Raw genomic sequence first — 26,338 nt, forward strand, 5'->3', positions numbered from 1 at the left:
TGTCCTTATTTGTTGTATGAAAATAAAATGTAATGCACTAGGACAGCGGTCTGTTCTTCCCTTTTTTTCTTATCTCTGAGGTCTTTTTGGAATGTGAAAAGAGTTTATAAAGATTTTGTGGAGAGCAGACCACCAGAATTTTAAAGTTGGCTACAAAGAATCTGTATTCTCATCCTCATTAGAGGATATTAGATGAGCTTGCTTCACACAGTATTCTGGTGAGTACAACACCAACATGGTTCCTGTTAAGAATTCTATTGAAAAATAATTTTTATGATACAAATATATGCTTCTTCTCCTGCCAACTGGTTACTTCCTCCCATTCCTGTCACCAAGGTTTTGACTGCCATGCTCCATATCTCTGGAATCCTCTACCTCTCCCTATCAGACTCTCCACCTCTCTACAAAACTTTTATCAGACTCTCAAGACCCACTTCTTCATCAAACTCAGCCATCTCTCATCCTAAAACTCTGTTACATGCTCACTTCTAACCCATCTATGTCACTCCTGTCTATCTACTCCTGATTCAGAATGTAAGCTTTTACGAGCTGGGCCCTCTCTCCTCATGTGCTTTTCCCTCTCTTTGACTATTTTCTATTCCATACTCCCTTCAACGGTACCTAACCCTCAGTTTCTACCATTTGTATGAACATTTCAGTGTCCTGTCCCCTGATGCAACAATATTTATAAGTATACCATGTACTTGTCCAAAATTGTCTTGTACTCTAAGTCATTGTTTTCTTGATTTGCGCAGTGCTGCGGATCCCTTGTGGTGTGATATAAACTAAAAAAATGTGTACAAAAAGCAGCAGAACCCTGTCCACCTCCGCATAACTGACCCTAAGTATGACAGGCAAGCACTTTTTCTTCTTCTAAATGCTGTGAGAAAAGTTCTGATACTACATGTGTCATGGTTCAAGAATATTTTGGAACCAAGGATTTAAGGCAATGGTTCCCAAACTTGGACCTCAAGGAACACTAACAGTTTAAACATTGCCTTACCATCCTCCAAAGTGTCCCTTTGTTCATTCTCAACTTCATCTATATTTCCTCTACATTTCTTAAAGCATTATAAAAAACATCTTTTGCTCCAAACACTATCTGCTCATTGTTGAACCATGATCACTTTTTATTTTGTCTCTAAACTCCATTTATTCCTCAACTTACCCTCAGACCCTTTCAGCCCTTACACGTTGCATGAACTACATACAGAATCTGTCATTGCAATAGCACCTCATGAGATGAGGGTTTTAATCACCTTATTATCCATATTGACTCTATTTATTCTCAGCAACTTCTCAGACTCACACATAACTTTCCATTCCATGGCCCAGGATCGAATTATGCCACATTTGAATTTGTTGAAAGTCATTCTCATGCTAAACAATCTACCATTATGCCTAAAGTTCACTTCAATTGTTAGTTCAACTTTCATGACTACTGCTTGTTTAACTGACTACTTGGTTTTCACGTGATTGAAATTAAGCAAATTTGGGAATGAGAGAATAGGGGCTACATGATGATTGGGTCCTGGGGGTATATTTACTAAAAGTCGAATTGGGTCGATTTTGATAAATTTTTGGTCAATGTTTGATCGATTTTTCTATTACGTCCTTGAGGATGTTGGGGACACCAAAAGAACCATGGAATATAGACGGATCCACAGGAGACATGGGCACTTTAAGACTTTCAAAGGGGGCGTGACCTTGCTCTTCCCTCTATATCCCTCCCCAGACTCAGTTTAGAAAATGTGCCCTGCGAGATGGAGGCACTCGGGGGAGCTCTTAGAGTTTCTCTGAAAAGACTTAATGTTAGGTTTTTTATTTTGGAGAGATCTGCTGGCTACAGACTCCCTGCTTCGTGGGAAAGAGGGGAGAGCAGTCTAGACCCACTTCTAATGAGTTTCAGGGCTCTGCTGCTGCTGACAGGATGCCTTCAGCTCCTGAGGGGAGATGAACGCCGGGCTCTCCTGGATGCTTGCTCCCACAGCTTGCCGTCCCCCCTCTTCAAGCCAGAAGTCAGAAGGCAGCTGAGTATGTGAGGAAAAGACATCTTCTCTTCAACAAAGACGGCATATAGAGGTACTGCGCAGTGATTTGCTCAGTGCGCGCCAGGCTCCCGGACTGTACACACCGCTGAGTGCAGGGCGCTGGGGGGGGGGCGCCCTGGGGTGCTAAATATACCTCATAAATATGGCTGGCGTATCTGTACAGTGGATAGAAAGTGGCGAGACAAACCGCACTAGATCGCTCCCGTCTCTAAAGAAATCCTCCTAAGAGAGGAGGTAAATTTCAACAGGAGACTGATTTAAATTCAAACAAAATGACCAACTACCATATTATTCAAAAAAAGAAAAGAATATCTTTTATGGTTAATTTCATTGGTTGGGGGTGCTCCCCAGAGTCAGAAATAGCACAATGTTGGGGAAACAAAAGAAGACTCTTTTTTGGGGGCACTCTTAGTTATATTACACCTGTACAGGAAAATGCTGTTATCAAAAAAATATAATATATAACTTTTATTAAGTGTATTTAAAATATCTGAGATTGTGTTTATTTAACAAAAAATTGCAGCAGTGAAATCATGCCCTGCAATTTAATTGGGTTTAGGGTTATTCCCAAAGTGGGTATTTTAAAGGCTGTGAGAGCCCACAAATGTTGATATTCACACAACTATTCTCATTGGGACCTATGTTGGTAATAGAGTATATTGTTCTATCTGAAATTCCTAAAACGGCACTAATTGGTACAGAACAAAATTGCCATTGAACAGTATCTTAAGTATCAAAGTGCATAAAGCGCTGACTGTAGGAGTTTCTTCCTTTTCTATAAGTTAGTAGCTCTTAACCCGGTTATCAATCTTTTTGGTATAGGAAACCGGTAGTGATCAGCTCAATCACTATAGTGGTCACGTGTTGGGGAATATTAGAGTAAACTGTAATTAAATCAAAGACACATATTACGGGTGTGTTTCAACTTTTTATACATAGGAGGAGTCCTATCAGAGGCGGAACTACCGGCAGGGCAAGCAGTGCGTTGCACTGGGGCCCGCCTCTGTCCAGGGGCCCAAGCATGTAATGAGTCAAACTGACTCATTACATGCCGCTGTGCGCTGCGGGGAACCGCTTCCCGCAGCGCACAGCCGCCCACAGAGGAGAAGAGCAGCGGCACGGACGGGGGAAGGAGGAGGAGGGAGGTGAAGGAGGGAGCCGCAGCAGCGCTTTGTTACTGGTGGAGGCGCTGCTGCTGCTGCCCCTCTGCTTCACTATAGGCTGTCTTCCGAGAACAGCCTATAGTGAAGCAGGGGGGCAGCAGCAGCAGCGCCTCCACCAATAACACAGCGCTGCTGCGGCTCCCTCCTCCACCTCGTCTACTGCCCGGGAATCGTCAAGCTGCACGAGGAGCCTGAGCCTACTTTCTTTCTTTCTCTTTATTTCTTTCTTTCTTTCTGTCTCTTTCTTTCTTTATTTGTTGGAACTGCCTGCCGCTATGTGTAAAAATGGGGGACTGCCTACCGCAATGTGTAAAAAGGGTGGACTGCCTGCTGCTATGTGTAAAAATGGGGGACTGCCTGCCGCAATGTGTAAAAATGGGGGACTGCCTGCCGCAATGTGTAAAAAGGGTGGACTGCCTGCCGCAATGTGTAAAAATGGGGAATCTGCCTGCCGCAATGTGTAAAAATGGGGAATCTGCCTGCCGCTATGTGTAAAAAGAGAGAATCTGCTTGCCGTAATGTGTAAAAATGGGGAATCTGCCTGCCGCAATGTGTAAAAACGAGGGACTGCCTGCCGCAACGTTTAAAAAGGGGGAATCTGCCTGCCGTAATGTGTAACAAGGGCACGCTGTCTACCGTAATGTGTAACAAGGGCACGCTGTCTGCCGTAATGTGTAACAAGGGCACGCTGTCTGCTGTAATGTGTAACAAGGGCACGCTGTCTGCCGCTATGTGTAAAAAGTGTACGTTGTCTGCCGTTATGTGTAAAAAGTGTACGCTGTCTGCCGTAATGTGTAAAAAGGGGATGCTGTCTGCCGTAATGTGTAAAAAGGGGGACGCTGTCTGCCGTTATGTGTAAAAAGTGTACGCTGTCTGCCGCTATGTTTAACAAGGGCACGCTGTCTGCCATTATGTGTAAAAAGTGTACGCTGTCTGCCGTAATGTGTAAAAAGTGCACGCTGTCTGCTGCTATGTGTAACAAGGGCACGCTGTCTGCCGTTATGTGTAAAAAGGGGACGCTGTCTGCTGTAATGTATAAAAAGGGGGACGCTGTCTGCCGTAATGTGTAAAAAGGGGACGCTGTCTGCCGTAATGTGTAAAAAGAGGAATCTGTTCGCTGTAAGGTGTAAAAGGGTCTCTACCTGGTGTAGTGGTGCTACTGTGCGGCGTAATTTGAAGAATGGAGACTACTGTGCACCGTTTTAGGAATTGGTATAATTTTGTGGCCACACCCCTTCCCCGAGAAGCCACGCCACTATGTATTTTTGCACGCGCCTACGGCGTGCACTGCCCCTGTTTTGCATGCAGGGGTGGGGCTCCGATGCCGTTTCTTGCACACAGTGCTAAAATGTCTAGTTACGGCACTGTTGCTTGGTATCCATTTCTCTGGCCCTGAGCAGGTCCCCCGCACCAGATCCTTTCAAGAGGTGAGGGGGTGGACTTGAATGGGATGGGGGGGGGGGGGCCAAAGCATTTTGTCGCACCTGGGCCCACCGCTTGCTAGTTCCGCCACTGAGTCCTATATTAGGTTGCAGCCACAGATTTATAAAAAAGGACACCAAGTGGTATTACTGACATTAAACATTGTACAGTGTTGATCAATTATTCTGTTATTATCGATATAGCTGTCAATGGATTAACCCAGATGTCCACACTTTATCTATAGGAAATGTTGCAACCTGATCTATGTGCTCAGCAAGCTCGTACAGAAATCATATATGGGTTGCAGAATAATATATTATTATAACACCAGGCTAGGGAGACAGCAAAAATACACTGTGCTCTGAAAGGATACACTGTGCCCTTGTTGTTACAAATGACAGTAAATTATTCACTCACATCTACAGGATACAAATATTTGTATACCTGTCAGCAAATTAACCCAAAAGTCCACCTTTTATCTATTAGGGATGTTGCAACCTAATCTGTGTGTTCAACAAGATGTATGCAAGTTTATACAAAGATCACGTATAGGCTGTAAGGTAATATATTACAGCACGAGGCTAGAGAGAGAACAGAACAAAATCAAATCTGTGCTCTATAGAGGGATACAGTGTGCCTTTGTTGTTACAACCACCGTAAATTATTCAATCACATCTAAGGAATACAAGTTTCTCATATCAGAAAGCCACAGTGTGACAGTTTAGCCTCCTCATCTGAGTCATATGTGGTTTAGGCATTCATACTCACAATTAGACACATGGAATAAGGTAATTAGACTAATCCATACTAAATGTGGGAGCCTGTATAAATCATTAATAGCATTTAGGGGAGGCAAACTTCCACATATCAAAATAGACACAGTGTATTGGTTACGTTTCCTCAATTGCATGTAATCACAGAAAAACACACATTGAATGTATATAGGTAACAGTTTAAACCATTTAAGGCACACCATATGGTCAAACTATATAATCATGATAGCATGTATATGTGTTTGAAAATTCCCCAAACACGAGAAAGAGAAGACCAGTGAATTGATCCTGCAACTTCTGCTGTCATTCCATCTTGATTTACCTGCGCCTATGGTAATCAGCGGAAGGAAGATGAGAGAGTGGCCAGGTAATCCACTGGTTGAGAAGGAAGAAAAGAGCCATTCTGCTGTTCCCGTTAGAGCGCATACGGCTACCTGGTGTCCAGGGACATTGCAGGGAGCCGCAGCGCAATGCAGGAATGAGAGTGGGCCGAGTAGATAGGTGCCTATATTGGAGGAATAAAACAAATTGGGTAATTAAAGAGAGCCCGTATTGCGGATCAATTCACTGGTCTTCTCTTTCTCGTGTTTGGGGAATTTTCAAACACATATACATGCTATCATGATTATATAGTTTGACCATATGGTGTGCCTTAAATGGTTTAAACTGTTACCTATATACATTCAATGTGTGTTTTTCTGTGATTACGTGCAATTGAGAAAACGTAACCAATACACTGTGTCTATTTTGATATGTGGAAGTTTGCCTCCCCTAAATGCTATTAATGATTTATACAGGCTCCCACATTTAGTATGGATTAGTCTAATTACCTTATTCCATGTGTCTAATTGTGAGTATGAATGCCTAAACCACATATGACTCAGATGAGGAGGCTAAACTGTCACACTGTGGCTTTCTGATATGAGAAACTTGTATTCCTTAGATGTGATTGAATAATTTACCGGTGGTTGTAACAACAAAGGCACACTGTATCCCTCTGTAGAGCACAGATTTGATTTTGTTCTGTTCTCTCTCTAGCCTCGTGCTGTAATATATTACCTTACAGCCTATACGTGATCTTTGTATAAACTTGCATACATCTTGTTGAACACACAGATTAGGTTGCAACATCCCTAATAGATAAAAGGTGGACTTTTGGGTTAATTTGCTGACAGGTATACAAATATTTGTATCCTGTAGATGTGAGTGAATAATTTACTGTCATTTGTAACAACAAGGGCACAGTGTATCCTTTCAGAGCACAGTGTATTTTTGCTGTCTCCCTAGCCTGGTGTTATAATAATATATTATTCTGCAACCCATATATGATTTCTGTACGAGCTTGCTGAGCACATAGATCAGGTTGCAACATTTCCTATAGATAAAGTGTGGACATCTGGGTTAATCCATTGACAGCTATATCGATAATAACAGAATAATTGATCAACACTGTACAATGTTTAATGTCAGTAATACCACTTGGTGTCCTTTTTTATAAATCTGTGGCTGCAACCTAATATAGGACTCCTCCTATGTATAAAAAGTTGAAACACACCCGTAATATGTGTCTTTGATTTAATTACAGTTTACTCTAATATTCCCCAACACGTGACCACTATAGTGATTGAGCTGTTCACTACCGGTTTCCTATACCAAAAAGATTGATAACCGGGTTAAGTGCTACTAACTTATAGAAAAGGAAGAAACTCCTACAGTCAGCGCTTTATGCACTTTGATACTTAAGATACTGTTCAATGGCAATTTTGTTCTGTACCAATTAGTGCCGTTTTAGGAATTTCAGATAGAACAATTACCAACATAGGTCCCAATGAGAATAGGTGTGTGAATATCAACATTTGTGGGCTCTCACAGCCTTTAAAATACCCACTTTGGGAATAACCCTATACCCAATTAAATTGCAGGGCATGATTTCACTGCTGCAATTTTTTGTTAAATAAACACAATCTCAGATATTTTAAATACACTTAATAAAAGTTATATATTATATTTTATTGATAACAGCATTTTTCTGTATAGGTGTAATATAACTAAGAGTGCCCCCAAAAAAGAGTCTTCTTTTCTTTCCCCAACATATCTGTACAGTGCCCTGGCACTGCCTGCAAACCCCCGCCAGAATAAACATGTAAAAATAAGCGGGAAGAAGCGCAACTTGTTGGGGGCGGGGCTTCTTCCTCCAGGCTCACTCGACGCCATTTCCTCCTCCAAGCAGCAGCGCTGGCCCTTTCTCACAGGAGCAAGTACCAGGGGCTATAAAACGAGGGGGGGGCAGATTATTTACATATTATAGCGCTGCAGCTCTGTGACACTTGAGGGTGTTTTTCAGACCTGCACTTTGGCGCTGTGGTGTGAGCTGGCTCCTTTCCTTTTGTTCCCTCACAAGCTTTCTTTTGGGTGCTGTTAGGGAGACATGTCTGAAGCAGAATTTTCCTCTCAGGGGGATAATTTATTGGGGACACCAAATGTTTTGGGGGTCCTGTCGGCACCGCCGACTGCTGATTGGTTAACTGCTTTAAATGCTTTAAATGCTAATGTTACTCTATTAAATCAAAAGTTTACTGAATCTGACTATCAACTGCAGATTTGGAAGAGATAAGTAGATTACGCTTTATTACAAGGGTCACTAAAACGTGGTGTTGACCAATTAGATGACACAGATACTGACACGGACTCTGATACCGGTGCCGATTATGCTGATTCTAGATTAGATCCTAAATTGGCTAAGAGTATTCAGTATATGATTGTGGCTGTCAAAGACATATTACGTATTGACGAGGACCCCTTTACACCAGAAACGAGGGTCCTTATTTACAAAGAAAAGAGACGCTCGGGTTCCTCGGTTTTCCTCCTTGTTTTGAACTAAATAGAATCAAGGTGGCATACCCCTTTCCCGCAGAGGATAGGGATAAGTGGGAAATACCACCCACAGTAGACAAAGCCCTAGCACGCTTGTCTAAACAGGTAGCGCTCCCTGCGGCTCAGTCGACGACTCTTAAGGAGCCGACGGATCGTAAGCAGGAGGCTACTTTAAAAGCTATTTTTACTACCACGGGGACGCAGCTTAGACCGCTTATTGCATCAGCGTGGGTTAGTAGCGCCATTGAAAAATGGGCTGAAAGTTTATCTGTGGATTTCGATACTCTGGATAGGGATAGTATCCTAGTGACGCTTGGTTATATCAGGGACGCGGCTGAGTATTTGAAAGAGGCTGCAAGAGATGCTGGCCTCCTGGGGGCTAAGGCTAATGCTATGTCAATTGCGGCTAGGCGTGCGCTATGGACTCATCAATGGAATGCTGACGCTGATTCCAAGAAAAATATGGAGTCCCTTCCCTTTAAGGGTGGGGAACTGTTTGGTGATGGCCTTACTGATTTAGTATCAGCGGCCACAGCGGGTAAATCTACTTATTTACCTTATGCTCCTGTGCAACAGAAGAAACCGCACTATCATATGCAGTCCTTTCGGCCCAATAAATATAGCAAAGGCCGAGGTAACTTCTTCTTCGCTACCAGAGGTAGAGGAAGGGGCAAGAGAACTCCCGCCTCCTCGAGTTCACAAGAGCAGAAGTCCTCCCCGGCTTCTGCCAAATCCACCGTATGACGCCAGGTCTCCCTTACAGGAGACCGCACCGGTGGGGGCACGTCTAAGGCTTTTCAGTCAGGTTCGGGTTCGCTCGGACCGGGACCCTTGGGTGTTACAAATTGTGACCTAAGGGTACAAACTAGAATTCCAAGACGTTCCCCCTCGCCGTTTTTTCAAATCACCCTTACCAGTTTCGCTTCCAGACAGAGTTCTAGTCTGTGGAGCAATACAAAAATTATGTCAAAATCAGGTTGTGATCCCGGTCCCCCGGACGCAACAAGGGGAAGGTTTTTATTCAAGCCTATTTGTAGTGCCGAAGCCGGATGGCTCGGTACGACCAATCCTCAACCTAAAATCTCTAAATTTTTTCCTGAAGAAATTCAAATTCAAGATGGAGTCTCTCCGAGCGGTGATCTCCAGCCTGGAGGAGGGGGAATTCATGGTGTCTTTGGACATAAAGGATGCCTACCTTTATGTTCCCATTTATCCCCCTCATCAGAGTTATCTCCGGTTTGCAATCCAGGATACTCATTTCCAATTTCAGACGTTGCTGTTTGGCCTGGCCATGGCTCCGAGGATTTTCACAAAAGTCATGGTAGAAATGATGGTTCTCCTCAGAAAAAGAGGAGTTACAATTATCCCGTACTTGGACGATCTCCTGATAAAGGCGAGGTCCAAGGAAAAACTGGTACAGGACATTGCACTGTTTCTGTCGCTTCTACAACAGCACGGCTGGCTCTTGTACCTGCCGAAATCACACTTAATTCCAACAACCCGGTTGGCATTTTTGGGTATGATTCTGGACACGGTCCAGCTGAGAGTGTTCCTCCCTCTGGAGAAAGCACTGGAAATTCAGAGTTTGGTAAAACTCATTCTGAAACCACCAACTGTCTCCATTCATCAATGCATTCGATTGCTGGGGAAGATGGTGGCGGCATACATGGCCCTCCAATTCGGGAGGTTCCATGCCAGAGTTTTTCAGTGGGACCTGTTTGACAAATGGTCCGGATCCCACCTTCATATGCACCGGAGGATAGTTATATCCCCCAACACCAGAATCTCGCTCCTGTGGTGGCTACACAGCTCTCACCTCCTAGAAGGACGCAGATTCGGGATCCAAGACTGGATCCTAGTGACCACGGATGCAAGTCTCCGGGGTTGGGGAGCAGTCACACAAGGGGTGACCTTCCAAGGAAGATGATCAAGTCAGGAAACTCTTCTTCACATAAACGTGCTGGAGCTGAGGGCCATGTACAACGGCCTTCTACAAGCGGAGCATCTTCTTCAAAACCGGCCTGTCCTGATCCAATCGGACAATGTGACAGCGGTAGCATACATAAACCGCCAAGGCGGCACAAAGAGCAGAACAGCAATGGCAGAAGCGACAAGGATTCTTCGCTGGGCAGAGACTCGGGTACGCGCTCTGTTGGCAATTTTCCTTCCGGGAGTGGACAACTGGGAAGCAGACTTCCTCAGCAGACACGATCTACATCCAGGAGAGTGGAGCCTCCATCAGGAGGTCTTCTCCCTACTAACAAGTCTATGGGGGGTTCCCCACATAGACATGATGGCATCCCGCCACAACAAAAAACTACTAAAGTATTGTTCCTGGCCCAGGGACCCTCAGGCGGCGGCAGTGGATGCACTGACGTCACCTTGGGTGTATCCGTCGGTGTACGTTTTCCCTCCGCTTCCTCTCATTCCAAAGGTTCTGAGAAGCCTATGAAAATCACAGATTCCAGCGCTCCTTGTAGTTCCAGACTGGCCAAGGAGAATTTGGTACCCGGATCTTCAGGAGTTGTTAGTCGAAGATCCATGGCCTCTTCCTCTTCGCGAGGATCTTCTGCGGAAGGGGCCGTTCGTCTATCAAGACTTTTAGCCCATAAGGGTATTTTCGATGAAGTCATCCCCACTCTTATCCTTGCTAGGAAGGGTGTGACGTCGAAACACTATCACCGTATTTGGAGGAAATATATTTCCTGGTGCGAGTCCAAGAAAGCTCTAGGGGAGAAGTTTGACCTTGGACGTTTTCTCCATTTTCTACAAAATGGAGTAGATGCGGGCCTTAAATTAGGCTCCATAAAAGTGCAGATTTCTGCTTTATCAATTTTCTTTCAGAAACCATTGGCCTCACTTCCTGAGGTGCAGACCTTTGTAAAAGGGGTCCTGCACATCCAACCTCCTTTTGTGCCACCTATGGTACCTTGGGATCTTAATGTGGTTTTGACATTCCTAAAATCACATTGGTTTGAACCTTTAAGTACAGTGGAGTTGAAATTCCTCACTTGGAAGGTTGTCATTTTGTTAGCATTGGCATCCGCAAGGCGGGTGTCTGAATTGGCGGCCTTGTCTCACAAGAGCCCTTATTTGATCTTCCATGAAGATAGGGCAGAATTGAGAACTCAGCAACAATTTCTGCCAAAGGTGGTTTCCTCTTTTCATATTAACCAACCTATTGTGGTGTCAGTGGCTACTGACACTTTGGCTGAGGAAAAGTCTCTGGATGTCGTCAGAGCTTTGAAGATTTACGTTGCCAGAACGGCTCCAGTTAGGAAAACAAAGTCTCTATTTGTGCTATATGATCCCAATAAACTTGGGTATCCTGCTTCCAAGCAGACCATTGCCCGCTGGATATGTCACACGATTCAGCAGGCTCAATCCACGGCACAGTTCCAAACTGAGTCTGGGGAGGGATATAGAGGGAGGAGCCAGGTCACGCCCCCTTTGAAAGTCTTAAAGTGCCCATACCTCCTGCGGATCCATCTATATCCCATGGTTCTTTTGGTGTCCCTAACATCCTCTACGGACTTATAGAAAAGGATTTACCGGTGGGTATTAAAATCCTGTTTTTATCGATTTTGTGTTTCATGGTCTAAATCGCACATTTACTAACAGATTATTTTTGACATTGTTTCAAAAAATGACAAAAATTATCTGTTAGTAAATGTGGGATCTAGACCCTATAATACAAATTCGTCCAAACATTGACCAAAAATCGACTTTTAGTAAATATACCCCTAAATCCCACATTTACTAACAGATTATTTTTGAATTTTTTTTTTTTAAAGGATGTCAGAAATCATTTGTTAGTGAATGTTTGATTTAGACCCTGAAACACAAAATAGATCAAAAATTGTCCAAACAACGATCCAAAAATTTTCCAAACATCAACCCAAATCGACTTTTACTAACTATACCCCTTTTTACACTTACCTTTCCAATAAAATGCTTTGAGTTTACACTTTCTCCATTTTTATACATTACATTGTCCTTGTGGGCTATACATCTCACCTTGGGCAGCATGTATCCTCTAAAGTGGGTGTCACATACTACAGAATGTGGTAGACTCAGTGGTATTATACTGGTGAAACGTTGTATCTCATGTATCACAGCATCAGTGTATGGCATTTTGCTCCGATCCTCCACTGTTGGGCACCGGTTTCTTCCAACCACTTTGTCTATCTCTTTGTGAACTTTTTCTGGCAGACAGAGAGTAGCACACGTAAATTGCACAACTAAAGACACACAGAACCACACAATGATGTAATTTAAAACTAAAGTACAATTTGACCCATGGTGTCTATTCACATAGTTTTAATTATTATTAAAATGTGTCTTTGTTACGCTAGGAGACCAAGCTCTAATTCTCTTCTATTGGCTCTAAAAATCACCCCGATATCTTACTATATTATATTTTCGTCAGACAGAGAGGGGGGGGTGCTCCCCCCCCCCCTGCCGTGGTATCCCCCAGCACACTAAAAAATTACCTGTAACCATACCTGAACCTATATGGTAGTAGAATTTCAGAGAATTGGTCACACGTGTTTGCAAAGACATGTTTAGCTGCTGAGCCGCGCCAAGGCTTCTCCGATATCAGGAATGATAGCGCAACTGTTTGACTGCATATATTATATTTTTAACGGTGAAAGTAATTAAATCTGACTTGTAATGATTTTTAATGAGATGTTAATTCTGTATACATACTGTCGTACATACGGTGAATCTGATGTACATACAAATGGAAGTCCCTGGACAATATGTGTTGCGATTGGAGCAGTGTAATAAGCAAGTAACCATCAGGGGAATGTGTACCAGGCTAGGATATATAATAATAATAATAATAATAAGGTCTTGTCGTGTCCATTGACCAATATATAAGAAGTGGGAAGTGCCGTCTAACTCTTTTAATGATAATTGAAATGATAAAAGTACAGATTGGTCTGCGATGCACGCATCATGGGCTGCTTGCCACTGCATTGTGGTAGTGGGAAGCTATGCTCCCGCTACACATACTGGGGGTTATTCCGAGTTGATCGCTAGCTGCATTCGTTCGCTGTGCAGCGATGAGGCAAAAAAACGGCACTTCTGCGCATGCGTATGCGGCGCAATGCGCACGCGTGAAGTACTATTACAACGGACGATGTCGTTTCACACAGGGTCTAGCGAAGCTTTTCAGTCTCACTGCTGACTGCAGAGTGATAGACATGAAGTAGGCGTTTCTGGGTGGCAACTGACCGTTTTCAGGGAGTGTTCGTAAAAGCGCAGGCATGCCAGGAAAAAGGCTGGGCGAATGCAGGGCATGTTTGTGACGTCAAAACAGGAACTGAATAGTCTGAAGTGATCGCAAGCGCTGAGTAGGTTTTGAGCTACTCAGAAACTGCACAAAAAAACTTTGTAGCCGCTCTGCGATCCTTTCGTGCACACTTCTGCTAAGCTAAAATACACTCCCAGTGGGCGGCTGCATAGCATTTGCACGGCTGCTAAAAACTGCTAGCGAGCGAACAACTCGGAATGACCACCATTGTACAGTAGGATTGTGAGCTGTGTGGTTGCGGGAGGTTGTGCTGTGTTGTGAAGCATATACATTGTGCCAGCACCGCGGTAAGCTGCCTCCTGCAGCAAAGATGTGTGAGGACACATCTGTATTGTAAGCTGGGCCAAGAAATGTTGTCATCTCAATTTGTACAATGGTAAGAATCTTATCAAATGCTCGTCCAGCATTGTTACTAAGGGGTAGAAGTACTAAAGTCTTAGAGAGTGATAAAGTGGAGTGATATAAAGTACCAGCCAATCAGCTGGTACTTTATATCAGCGACACAATATTTAGGTTTTTTTTTATCAACACAATGATTCATCTATTCATCTACTAGCAATACGGCATAAACACGCAGCAGTTATTTCTGTTTAAACATGTTTTGCAAATTAGTAATGTATTAGCAATAACAATAACCAATCGATCCAACTTGCAAGTACTTTCAATAGTAATCAATCCATTATATGAGATACACAGTGACTTGAAATTTTTTCCTGCAGTATGAAGAAAGAGGAATCCGGATAATAGGTCGACAGTCTAAAGGTTAGCACCAAATGGTCAACATGCACATGTTCGACATGGTAAAAAGGCCAACATGTTCAAAAGGTTGACACGTAAATGGTCAGCGTGAGTTTTTCATGTGTTTTTGGTGACAAATTTTACCTTACAGCATGTGGAACCCCAATTAATGTGCCCCTTCGCTCGCCGTGCTCGGCACAGGTTACTATTCCCTATTGTAGTCCACGTGGATGGCAAAGTATGAAAAAGTAAAAAATAAAAAAATATATATAAAAAAAACTTTTGACCATGTCGGCCATATGCATGTTGACCATTTGGTGTCGAACTATTGACTGTCAACCTTTTAACGGTCGGTCTATCATCCGGATACCTCTTTGTTTATACTGCAGCCAGATTTCTCAAGGCGCTGTGTATCTCATATAATTCATTACAAGTGTGTTTGCTTCATATCTGTCACTGCATTAATCTGTCATGGTTGTCCTGGAGCAACTAATTACACTAAACTACATCCTGAGCTGCCCAGATGATTGATGATAATTGCATAGACATAGAGTGTAGAAAACATGTACAGATGTGTCCTCGTACGTCGTGTCTCAATACGCCATACAGCGGGAAATGCCTGGTGTGAGTAAACTGACAAGTCCCGTGCAATTTCAATATCGTCAGGCTATGTGAATAAGTCACACAAGCAGACTCTGCTGATTATAATCATGTGCGTCATGCCTATATTCTGTGTGCATCTGAGGCTGTATCTGCATACGTAATGCTTTGTTACAGTGTTTTCTAGGAAACCAAAACCAGCGAAAAAGGGATGGCGCACATCTTTAGTCTAAGTAGCTAAGGAAAAGTGACACAGCGCATGTGTTCCACAGTCGGAGTTGTGATTAAGGTGTATGGTATCCGATATGTATTGGGCGGTGACTGGGAGTTGACTATCCAAAATGAAGATAACTATCTTATTGGTGTGCTCTGAGAGTGTCACAGACACTTCACAGAAGAGGTTTCAAACTCAGACACTTAATCCATACCTCCCAACCTTAAAAAGGGGTGGGCCTCAGATAAAGGTGGCATGGCCTTGAATGGGTGGGCAGGACATTGCTCCTTGACCCCAATTATCATCATTTTGGGGGCATGCCCAGAGCTTCCTGAGCAGCTGGGCAGCCCCCGGCTAACTGCCCCCCTCCCTGCGCACTGTAAGATGCCTTGCACATACACTTAGCATCTATTCAGTGATCACCAGCTACTATGCAGAGCAGAGCAGTGATGATCACAGGCTCTCCCAACTTGCCCCCCCACCCCACCCGCGGGACACTGTGGACCGCAGACGGGACAGTGTCTGAATAACAGGACTGTCCCGATGGAATTGGGACAGTTGGGATATATGTTTAATCACTTATATTGGAGGAAATACTCTGACGGAGAAACTGCACTCAGCACGGGGCAGGTGAAGGCTTTGATGGTGCATCTGATGGTAGGATCTAAAGACACACAAAGTGGATGCCCCAGTCCTTGCACATTCAGAGGCACATTTGTTCACCAGGAGAAGGGCTTTTTCTAGCATTGGCATAAAGTCACAGATGCAACAACAGCAAAAGATGCTAATGCTAGAGCAGTGTGGGACTCCGAATCAGCCTCATATTTTCTTTTCCACTAACTTCACAACATCTAGTATCCAATAAAATGAATTAGAGTTAAAGATGTATAAGGTCAGTCCCACTCTTGTTAAATGAGCTGATTGAGGGATACAAATCTACCAGTATACTAATTCATGTTTTATTGCTGCAGCCCTAAACTTTGGACCAGAGAAATATCCATTCCAGAATATGGAAGGGCATTGCTTTCCTTGGTCAGGCTGCCTTCTGTGGAGAATGGTGCAAGAACATCATAAACATTGTCATTCCCACTGATGGCTGCTATTGCTTTGTATACCTTGCTGTATCCAGTACTATTGCGCTAATAACAATGTCTCAGCATGTCTATGAATTCCTTCCTTTTCCAAATATTTATTTGTAAACCACCATACCTGTAACATCTGGATATTTCATCAGGATAAGGATCCCATATCTCAGGGTGGTGCTCACAGTCTCTGTTCCACCAAAGAACAAGTTTAGTGTTGTCATCACAAGAGTTTCCATGTTGAAGTTGCTCACTGGATTCCCTTGCTCCTGGACAGTGAAATGAGAAATTGCATTGGAGTGGAGTGGGTTAAAACACAATTCTGGGGGGCTGTCTTGTGGACACCATGTGATTGGTTTGTCCTACATACAGTATGATGGTTAGGGTTGTGTTATCTATGTTGAATGTTGAGGCTTTGTGTTCTGATATTACTCCTCGTTGTTCCTGTCCCAAATTTTGATGATTTGGTGGTGGGTTTTGTCGTTCGCTGTTTTTGAGGCAGGAAAGAACATAAGGTCACTGCTTTGGGTGCAAATTTGGTTGAGTTGATTAATGTTATGGTTTTGGGTGTGCTCACCTTCGTTGACTTGTTTGTTCACTGGACCTCCCTGACAAGGGCTACGTCATCACTCTACTCGGTGGGTAGTCATATTAGAAGGTAGAGTTGATATTATTGTTGGTAGCTGTTGAGTTTTTTGGTTTGTGTGCACCTTTGGCGGTATCATTTGGAATTGCGTGTTCTTAGTTCGGTAGTGCATTGTTGGTGTGGGCTGATTATGGCCATTTTTTCTTTGCCACCATACTTTAGTTTATTTAAATGTATTTGATAATTCTTACTATGGCCAGAATGTACTAAGCATTGTATCCATGATGCAGTGCATCCCACCACTTATCGCATACATACTGTATCAATCACATATGTACTTACAAATGTGAAAAAGGACAGCTCTCCTTGATTAGACCTGTCTTTTACATCATTGGACTTCCATGTTTAAGACTCGGGAGTACTTCTGCGAATGCGCAGAGTGATGCGTCGGCCGAGGAAAGGATCCAACAGGATTTGTCTCAGGGCAGAATGTGGAAAGAAGCCCATAGGATTCTATTGGGTAATGGCAGCTACAGTTGGCATTACCCACCAGCTCTATGTATTCTGGAGTTGGTACATATGGGAATGCAGTAACAACTCACGGGAGTTTCAGAGTTTTTACCTAATTTTTGGCTTTAGTACATCTCGGCCTGTATGTTGAAAAGCTGTCAAATTTTATACTGCCAGAAACATGTCTCCGAGTCTTTATAATATTGTGTCCTTATGAATGTGTTTATTGTATAGTGTATGCATTGGACACCCTTCAGATGAGTAAAAGTTTAATTATTATTTATGATTTATTTTTATTTTTTTAAAAAGCAAAAAAATCTCAAAAGTTTGGAATTTCCACTTACCTTCTGCATCTTGTTAAGGAAGCAATCTATTAGGTCCCGTGGGCAGTCGGCCTGAAATGTCTTCTCATGTTCTTTTATATTTTCCAACACAAAGGATTTCATCTTTTCAAAATTCCTGAAAATGCGATTGTGAGGTCCTGGCAAATGATTCATTATCCCTGGGAACATGTTGTAAAACTGCACAGGGCCAAAGTAACAGTGAACAGCTTGTTATGAGACCAATAACAAACACAAAGAGCCTTATGGCCTGATTCAGATTTCTAAGAAATTGCACAGCTAAGCAGCTGTGCAATCCCATGCAAATAAAATATAAATGCATCACCTGGGTCCAGGAAGACTGCCTCCAGCATTTCAGATCATTTGCCCGACATGCCTACAAAGCATGTCACACCCATTGTGAAGAAGGGTGGCTGTTGCTGCCCCAGCTCTGCCCCACAAATACTGTAGCATGTCAATCATGCTGCAGCTAAGGGGGGGGGGTCTGAACAGAACTGGTCTTGTGCCTGTGCAGACCCCCAAATATTGGTTTTGTACGTAAACCACCCGACAATTCCAGGATACTCTGTGGTGGTCACACAATCAGAGCAGCCAGGCAGCATTCTCTACCTACCTCCCAGCCTGCAGCCAGACAGTGAATGATTGTCAGCATGCTGATTTGTGGAAGGCTGGAGTATGCACCAATCAAAGTTTGACAGCCATTCACTGTATGGAAGCGTGTGGAGAGATGACGCAGTACCGCAATGTTATGTAAAATATTTAACTGGCTCCATGAATGGGTGTGTAGCAACCCAAGTGCATGGATTTGCCCAGTGTCTACAATGCTTTTATGATGGCCCTGGGCAAATCTGAATCAGGCCTTTACTTTATATTATTTATTTATTATTATTTATTACCAGTTATTTATATAGCGCACACATATTCCGCAGCGCTTTACAGACAATATTTGGTCATTCACATCAGTCCCCACCCCAGTGGAGCTTACAATCTATATTCGCTATCACATGCACACACAGTCATGCTAGGGTTAATTTTGTAGGGAGCCAATTAACCTACCTGTATATTTTTAGATTGTGAGAGGAAACCGGAGTACCCAGAGGAAATCCACACAAGCACAGGGAGAATATACAAACTCCACACAGTTAGGGCCATGGTGGGAATCGAACCCATGACCTCAGTGCTGTGAGGCAGTAATGCTAACCATTACACCATCCGTGCTGCCCTTTATATCACCTAAATCACAACCCTCACACATTCTTTATATTTCTACTTCCATCTGGAGAATATGTCATGAGCAAGCAGAGACAGTACAAAGGCAAAAGGGATTATTGTGATATAAAAGATGAGTAATTTACTTCTGTATTGTTTAATATATGCAGTGTAGGTATTCTCAAAGAATGGGGTAGTGCTGAATTACAAATTACTGTAGATTTAGGTGCCTAGAGAATGTGCGCAGCATTGTAATAATAAAGTAGATCTAATTTCTGTGTATGCACATTGTGGTTACACACTGACTCCTACTCCAGGCACTCCCTCTGGTGGACAGCCATGTAATACTGCAGAGCATCTACAGTAGTCTATGTACTGCCAAACTTCAATGTTTGGCTAAGGACATGGTGCAATGAGAAGAGATTTGGATTTATAGGCCACAGTCACACCATCTGGCAAGATAGGAGCTTATACAAAAGTGAAGGCCTGCACCCATCTTCAAGGGGAATGAGAATACTAACTGAACAGTTTGTATGCTTCATCAAGAACTATTTAAACTAACAGAGGGGGGCAGTGAACCAAACAAGAATAAAGAAATCTGCTCCCCCAACACAGAGGTATTGATTCTGCAGGCAAAGGGAATAGGTAGCATATCCACAGCAATAGAAGATAATTCAGATCAAAACCAAATAAAAATAGGCAGAGAGAGGAACATAGCTAGGAACAGGAAAAGCACAAACAAAACTCTAAAAGCTATGTGTGCAAATGCTAGGAGCTTAGGAAATAAAATCCCAGAACTAATTGCAATAATGACAAGGGATGATCTAGACATTGTGGCAATTACAGAGTCATGGTACAATGAAAATCATGACTGGGACATAGCTATACCGGTATATACTTTATTTAGGAAGGACAGAATTGGAAAAATCGGAGGAGGGGTAGCAATGTATGTAAAAAAAATGCATAAATACTACATTAATACAAAGTATTGAAGAAAAAACTGAGGCCCTTTGGGTGACCATAGAAACAGGGGAAAAGTCGAGTATTCATATTGGCGTGATATACAGGCCACCAGGTCAGGAAGAGGAACTCGACAAGTACCTATTGCAGGACATAACTAAAATGGCATTAAAAGGAGAGGTAATAATCATGGGATACTTTAATCTTCCTGATGTAAACTGGGAGGTGTCTGTTGCTAGTTCCACTAGAAGTAGGGACATTTTAAATTCCCTTCAGGGAGCATCCCTCCACCAATTGGTGAGGGAGCCCACTCGGAAAGACGCTATATTAGACTTAATACTTACAAATGGAGACAGAATATTGGATGTAAAAGTGGGTGAAAATCTGGGATCCAGTGATCATCAAGCAGTATGGTTCAGTATAAAGACAGAGACTGACTCATCCCATACAAAAACAAAGGTGTTGGATTTTAGGAAGGCTGATTTTGTAGGGATGGGAAAATGTGTAAGCGATTCTTTGGTAGAGTGGAGGAACTTGGAAGCCGTGCAGGAGAGGTGGGAAACATTAAAATGTGCAATATTAAAGGCAACAGACCTTTGTATCAAAAGTGTTAGGAAAAACACAAGGAAAAGGAAGCCAGTGTGGCTTGCAAAAGAAGTAGCAAATATTGTGAAAGCAAAAAAGATGGCTTTTAGGAAATATAAGCAGACACAAAATAATGAAGACAAAGAGATATATCTTGTTAGACAGAAGGATACTAAGAAGGTAATCAGATGTGCAAAGGCACAAGCTGAGGAGAAAATGGCCCAGTCAGTGGGTAAAGGAGGCAAAACTTTTTTTAGGTATATAAGCGAAAGGAGAAAAACAAAAGGCGGAATAATAAAACTAAAGACAGACACTGGGAGTCTTGTTGAGGGAGACAATTTAATAGCAGATCATCTTAATAATTATTTTTGCTCAGTATTTACTACTGAAAGAGAGGGGAAGGGGCCACAGTTAAGTTTCAGGGATATTCAGGAAAATGACACAAGTACATTTACAGAGGAGAAGGTCCTAACAGAACTCTCAAAGCTGAAAGTGGACAAATCTATTGGGCCAGATGGGATACATCCAAGGATATTAAAAGAATTTAAAGAGGTGCTGGTAGCACCATTGACAGAATTATTCAACCAGTCATTAGTTACATGAGTAATTCCAGAGGACTGGAAAAGAGCAAACGTAGTCCCACTGCACAAAAGTGGAAGCAAGGAAGAGGCAAACAACTACAGACCAGTGAGTCTTACATCAGTAGTAGGGAAATTGATGGAAACACTCTTAAAAGAAAGAGTTGTAGATTATCTCAAATCCGGCAATTTACAGGATCCCAAACAGCATGGATTCACCGGGGGGAGATCATGTCAAACAAATCTTATTGACTTTTTTGACTGTGTGACTAAAGTGATGGCTAAAGGTGGAGCCATGGATATAGCTTATCTCCACTTTAGTACGGCTTTTGACACTGCCACATCGCAGACTGCTAAATAAACTTGAAAGTTTGGGATTGGATATTAGGATTATTGAATGGATAAGATCTTGGTTGAAGGATAGAAAACAGAGAGTTGTGGTAAATGGAGTGCATTCACAGGAGGGAAATGTTACCAGTGGAGTACCCCAGGGATCTGTACTTGGACCAGTGCTTTTTAATATCTTTATTGGTGACATTGCAAATGGCATTAAAGGGAAAGTATGCCTGTTTGCAGATGACACAAAGGTATGCAACAGGGTAGACACACCAGGTGGGGTAAAACAAATGATTGAGGATCTAGGTAGAGTAGAGGAATAGTCAAGAGTGTGGCAATTACAGTTTAATGCCAAAAAATGCAAAATCATGCACTTGGGTCTCAAAAATCCAAAGGCTAAATATAGTATTAATGGCACTATACTGGAAACTACTGAGGAGGAAAAGGATCTAGGAGTCACTATTTCAGATGACTTAAAGGCAGGTAAGCAATGTAACAAAGCAATGAGGAAGGCTAGTCAGATGCTTGGCTGCATTGGGAGAGGAATCAGCAGCAGAAAGAAAGAAAGAAGTAATAATGCCACTGTATAGGTCATTGGTACGGCTTCATCTAGAATACTGTGTTCAATTCTGGAGGCCATATCTTCAAAAGGATATTAATACATCAGAAACTGTACAAAGAAGGGCAACTAAAATGGTGCATGGCCTACATCACAAAACATACCCAGAAAGACTAAGGAATCTCAATATGTATAGTTTGGAGCAGAGAAGGGAAAGGGGGGACATGATAGAAACTTTCAAATATATCAAGGGTTTTAACAAAGTCCAGGAGGGAAACATTCTCCAAATGAAGAGAAGCAATAGGACACGAGGACATGCACTGAGACTGGAGGGGGGGAGGTTCAGGGGAAATTTGCGGAAAAAAATACTTCACAGAAAGGGTAGTGGACAAGTGGAATAGCCTCCCATCAGAGGTGGTAGAGGCTAAGACAGTAGAGAAATTTAAACATGCTTGGGATAGACATAAGGATATCCTTACAAAGAAATAAGGATCAATTAAGGTTAGAGATAAAAAAAAAAAGGGGGCAGACTAGATGGGCCAAGTGGTTCTTATCTACCGACAAATTCTATGTTTCTATGTTTCTACAGTACTAAGACAATCATTAATTTAATTTAATTTTCAGTTTTTCTACAGTAACTTATTGTACGTATAGAAAGGAAAAGCAGACCAGATTACGTCAGATCATGCAAAGCATTAAATGACTGCAATTATCCATATATTATTGTGCTAACTACATACAGAAAGAGCTGAGAGTCTTCATACAGTATCTCTAATAATTAGCATCAGTGTCATTTTTCCCACTTCTGAGTTTATTGTCACAGTTATCACTTATATATGCAATCTCTTTGTTGTGCTGGTTTTGTTATTAAACATCTCCTGAAAATATGGGATCTATTTAACCAAACTTGGATTGAGATAAAGTGGACGGAGATAAAGTACCAGTAAATCAGCTCCTAACTGTCATTTTTCAAACACAGCCTGTGGCTCGGCAGTTAGGAGCTAATTGTACTAGTACTTTATCTTCATTGACTTTATCTTCAGCCAAGGCTTAGTAAATAGACCGAATAGTTTCCTTACCCAAGATATCAAGCTTCTGGTGAATGCCAATATGATTTCATACCATGAGCAGTCCAGCTTTCTCCTGTTTGCCTATGAATAGCAATACTATCTCCTTGCAATATATCACAAATACAAAGGCTTAACACATCAACACATCCCTCTATCAGGGACGTGCGGTGAGCTAAATGGCTCAGGAGGCACTGGCTAACCCCAGAGCCAGCTTTACATGCAATATATGAGCCAAAGGGTACATCTGGGCATTATACACAGGTGCAGCATTATAAACTCCTGGAAATGTGCTGAGTTTTGATTACAGATGTGTGGAAAGGATACACAGGTGAGGCACTGCCTCACCTGCCATAGACTTTTTACTCCAGAGTTTGGGCTATAAAAATAACTAGAATAATGATATAATGCTCACTCTTCCACATCAATCTCTGCTACTTCTCTTACCAATGTGCATATGTAACAATTCTGTTGATACAGTTTGGTTTTGAGATCTATCCCTGTCAAACTATACGTGTATGTAACAAATTAATAGAGATAATTTGGTTTATGATTACAAGATAAATACCAATCATCCTATTTTGCATACACACGTTAAGAATTGTAATTGATGTGGAAGAGTGAGCTTCTTATGACTGATAGACTTACTAGTAAGCTACTATGCTATTAATGAATATCTGTATTTCACTGGATACACAGTACAGGTTGAGTATCCCATATCCAAATATTCCGAAATACGGAATATTCCGAAATACGGACTTTTTTGAGTGAGAGTGAGATAGTGAAACCTTTGTTTTTTGATGGCTCAATGTACACAAACTTTGTTTAATACACAAAGTTATTAAAAATATTGTATTAAATTACCTTCAGGCTGTGTGTATAAGGTGTATATGAAACATAAATGAATTGTGTGAATGTAGACACACTTTGTTTAATGCACAAAGTTTTAAAAAATATTGGCTAAAATTACCTTCAGGCTGTGTGTATATTGTATAAGGTGTATATAAAACATAAATGTATTCTGTGCTTAGATTAAGGTCCGATCACCATGATATCTCATTATGGTATGCAATTATTTCAAAATACGGAAAAATCCGATATCCAAAATACCTCTGGTCCCAAGCATTTTGGATAAGGGATACTCAACCTGTATTTGCACTGAGATTATTCTGACAGTATTTACACTGAAATTATTCTGACATATATTCCGTGTGTACTCAACATTTACGATATATAAATGATAGTATAAGATTACGTGTGGTATAGGGAGGTCCATTATTGGTGTTATTGTTACAACCACATCAGCAATTAGTACCTTACCAACCCCCATTTACCCTTTTTAGTAATTATCCTACTACCCAATAGCCTACAAAGAACTGTGTATGCGGACAGGGGTATGGCGGCTGCTATTTAGGGTGTCCATTACATTTCTCTGTGGTGCAGACTGTTAGTCAGCCCGTTCAAAACCTATTCACACCTAGTCAGCTTTATTATACGCTATACCGCCCTCTAATCCGTGTACAACACAGGTTTTGGTTCTGGACACATTTTTGCTGCTACATACAAATTTCTGATATCTCTGAATCTGGACCTACCTGTTGCTATCTATTGTACTCACTTTTCACACGTGATCATAATACTTTTCACACGGAATACGGAAATGAATTGGTTTTTGAGAAAATATATGTTCATGTTTGTGTTTAGTTTGTTTTGTGGCAAAATATTTTAAAGATTAATTAAGGGTTATATTTTAATTATACTGTTTAATGAGTGCCCCCCAAAAAACGAGAGTTCTTTTCCGCTTCTGCTCGCAAATGTTTATCAACTCTCAGGGGCGCACCTCCACATGAGACAATTGCCTATCCCTCATAGTGATATTCACGTTACATTATCGTGGTACATTTATTTGCTGGTTATTTCTATCCACAAACTTTGCTTATTGGACCGGTGCTCTGGTTTCCTTTCCCCTCCCCCCTACCTTTTCCCTCCCTTAAATCTAGTCAACTACTAAAATTTGACAGTAGTTTTTGGATGTCGCTTCTAAACTCTATTATACTCACCTCAACCTTCAAACTATTGTAACTCTCCTACAAGACACAGTTCTTCAATGCTTGTTGTTCTTTTTCCTATTCACTAATGGGCTCATGCAGAATTAAATGTGTGCCAATTTGTGGGGTGTATATTTTGTTTTGTCACGCAAATTTACTAAGGATTAATTTGCATTGAAATTACATGTTAAATGTGACTATGCATTCCAAATCGCAACAAATCCCCATTGGTACCAACATTGTCAAGATAATATTAGTATCAGTGGAAAGCCCACATTGACTAATAATCATCTTAGCAAATGCAGACAAATTCGCAACAAAATCGCATAAACTTCACACTTCAATACACAAAAGCACTGTTTTTTTTTAGCATCTTGACATGTGAAATCCATTTTTTAGCTAAGTCCCATAAAAAGCCCCACCAAAATTGCACAAACATTGCATCTCAATGCATCACTCCCAAAAAGCAACATGTAAAAACCATTTTCATTATGGGTAAACCAATCAGAATGTCAATAAAAGCCCAGCAAGTCACCTACAGCACTCACTTTCTGCTATTAACCATGGCAGAGGCAGGTTTTGGAGTAGGCTAGATCCAGGCAGTAATTTCATGTAGGCTGCATCAGCTGACCGAAAAAGCCCGGGACCAAGAAACCAAACAGAGGAACCAGCAGGTCGGAATGTGTTTGGGGATTTTGTTGCATTATGTAGACTTGTGCAGCAAATTGAGGCTTGATTAGCTCTGTGTTGGCATGCCACTTGTGAGGCAGTCTACTGTGAGTTATAGCGCATTCAAATGTGACGTATGAAGTGACTTTGCATGTGTAAGTCGCATGATTGTCACAATTCGCACACACCAAAAGTGACAACATACACCAATGAAAGACAAAGACGTAAGTGAAAATGCTAGCTAGTAACTGTGCAATTTTTGAACTGGCGATTAGGGGAAATAAGGGGCAATTAAGGGCGATTTGCAATCTCACCGAAAATCGATTCATAGTAAATTTCCCCCCAAGTGTATATAGTGCTGTTCCATCCGCAGAGATGCATGCAATACTTGCCACAGTTGAATATATAAGTTTTGCTACAAGTGTGCAATGTGGGTGCAATTACAAATGCTTTATGTTCAACTCTGAATCAGAGACGACGTGGAAGTCCCTGAGACTAACTACTGTACTTTCTTGTTACCTAGCCGGTGATAGGGCTGTGGGCCTGATTTGAGTTAGTATGTAAAACCGACGGTTTGAGAACTGCGCAAGTCCCCTCTTAGCCACAGCAAGATTGATATGCTGCGATGTTTGGGGGGCAGAGCGTGGGTGGCG

The 26,338-nt window shown here is 42.0% G+C and overlaps 1 protein-coding gene and 1 long non-coding RNA gene across 3 annotated transcripts in view; one reads left to right on the plus strand and one right to left on the minus strand.

Moving 5' to 3' along the window:
• Window positions 1-26,338, plus strand: part of LOC134949261 (uncharacterized) — a 37,340-nt gene that overhangs the window by 7,455 nt on the left and 3,547 nt on the right. Inside the window, exon 2 of the long non-coding RNA XR_010183129.1 lies at window positions 81-218. This is a non-coding gene — a long non-coding RNA (uncharacterized LOC134949261). The remainder of the gene's footprint in view (window positions 1-80; window positions 219-26,338) is intronic.
• Window positions 1-26,338, minus strand: part of LOC134949260 (cytochrome P450 2G1-like) — a 92,622-nt gene that overhangs the window by 4,520 nt on the left and 61,764 nt on the right. The window contains exons 6-8 of one of the 2 annotated variants that reach the window (XM_063937747.1): window positions 17,678-17,854; window positions 16,365-16,506; window positions 12,301-12,488 (exon numbers count right to left, since the gene is read on the minus strand). In XM_063937747.1, the coding sequence (XP_063793817.1) occupies window positions 12,301-12,488; window positions 16,365-16,506; window positions 17,678-17,854 (507 nt within the window). The remainder of the gene's footprint in view (window positions 1-12,300; window positions 12,489-16,364; window positions 16,507-17,677; window positions 17,855-26,338) is intronic. The other variant, XM_063937748.1, reaches the window with a different exon arrangement.

Source organism: Pseudophryne corroboree, chromosome 8, assembly GCF_028390025.1.
Source record: "Pseudophryne corroboree isolate aPseCor3 chromosome 8, aPseCor3.hap2, whole genome shotgun sequence".
Classification (NCBI taxonomy): Eukaryota; Metazoa; Chordata; class Amphibia; order Anura; family Myobatrachidae; genus Pseudophryne; species Pseudophryne corroboree.